The 1,060-nt window shown below is 42.9% G+C and overlaps 1 protein-coding gene across 1 annotated transcript in view; it reads right to left on the bottom strand.

Moving 5' to 3' along the window:
* The window catches only part of COL4A3 (collagen type IV alpha 3 chain), a 146,201-nt gene that overhangs the window by 42,549 nt on the left and 102,592 nt on the right, over nucleotides 1–1,060 (bottom strand). The window contains exon 24 of the mRNA XM_012802111.2: nucleotides 293–475. Within this exon, the coding sequence (XP_012657565.1) occupies nucleotides 293–475 (183 nt within the window). The remainder of the gene's footprint in view (nucleotides 1–292; nucleotides 476–1,060) is intronic.

Consider the following 1,060-nt stretch of genomic DNA (forward strand, 5'->3'; position numbering starts at 1 on the left):
TCCAACTCCTGGGCTAAAGCGAGTCTCCTGCCTCAGCCTCCCAAGTAGCTGGGACTACAGGCGCTCACCACAACACCTGGCCATTTTTTGGTTGCAGCCATCATTGTTTGGCGGGCCCGGGCTGGGGATTTGAACCCACCACCTTAGGTGTATGTGGCTGGCACCTTAGCTGCTTGAGCCACAGGCGCCGAGCCCGGAGTGGACATTTTTTGAAAAGAAAACACTTTATCTCTTAACTTAAGAACACTTCATTTATAGGGAGGATAATTTGGGGAAAGCTGCTGATACCAACCGGTTCACCTTTAGGTCCTCGTAATCCTTTTTGTCCTGGAGTTCCAGGGATTCCATCGAAGCCCTTCCTCCCTGGTTGCCCTTGAAGCCCTGGTTCTCCTGGGGCACCCTCTTGCCCCACAGGCCAAGGTGTTTCACCTTTTTCTCCTTTAAGTCCTGGATCACCCTGAGTACCGGGAAACCCCTGGGGGATTATAGAAAAGAGAGTTTACCACTGAGTTTTGACAGAGTTGTCCCTAGGTCACTCTTAGAAACACTGTCAACCAGAACTTTTCAATTTTAGCAAACATGGGAGTTTTTAAAACACACTTTCTTTGGACCACAAATATTATTTCAAGCATTTTGTTTGTTTTTACTTCCAAATATGGAAAAGAATTCAGTTAAGACAGTATAATACAATTAATAATATTAATTCAATATAATCATCATAACTCAGATTATGGCTGGATATTTGGAAATTTTAACAAGTCTCTCTGAATAATTTGAAAGATATATCACCATGATAATCAAGATTTTAATTTTTTTTTCTTTTTTGAGACAGAGTCTCACTTTGTCACTCTCTGTAGAGTACTGTAACATCATAGCTAACAGTAACCTCAAACTCTTGGGCTCAAGTGATTCTCTTACCTCAGCCTCCCAAGTAGCTGGGACTGCAGGTGTCTGCCACAATACCTAGCTAATTTGTTTTTTTGTTTTTTGTTTTTTGAGACAGAGCCTCAAGCTGTCACCCTGGGTAGAATGCTATGACATCACAGCTCACAGCAACCTC

Source organism: Otolemur garnettii, unplaced genomic scaffold (genome assembly GCF_000181295.1).
Source record: "Otolemur garnettii isolate 467f Iridium unplaced genomic scaffold, OtoGar3 scaffold00013, whole genome shotgun sequence".
Taxonomy (NCBI): Eukaryota; Metazoa; Chordata; class Mammalia; order Primates; family Galagidae; genus Otolemur; species Otolemur garnettii.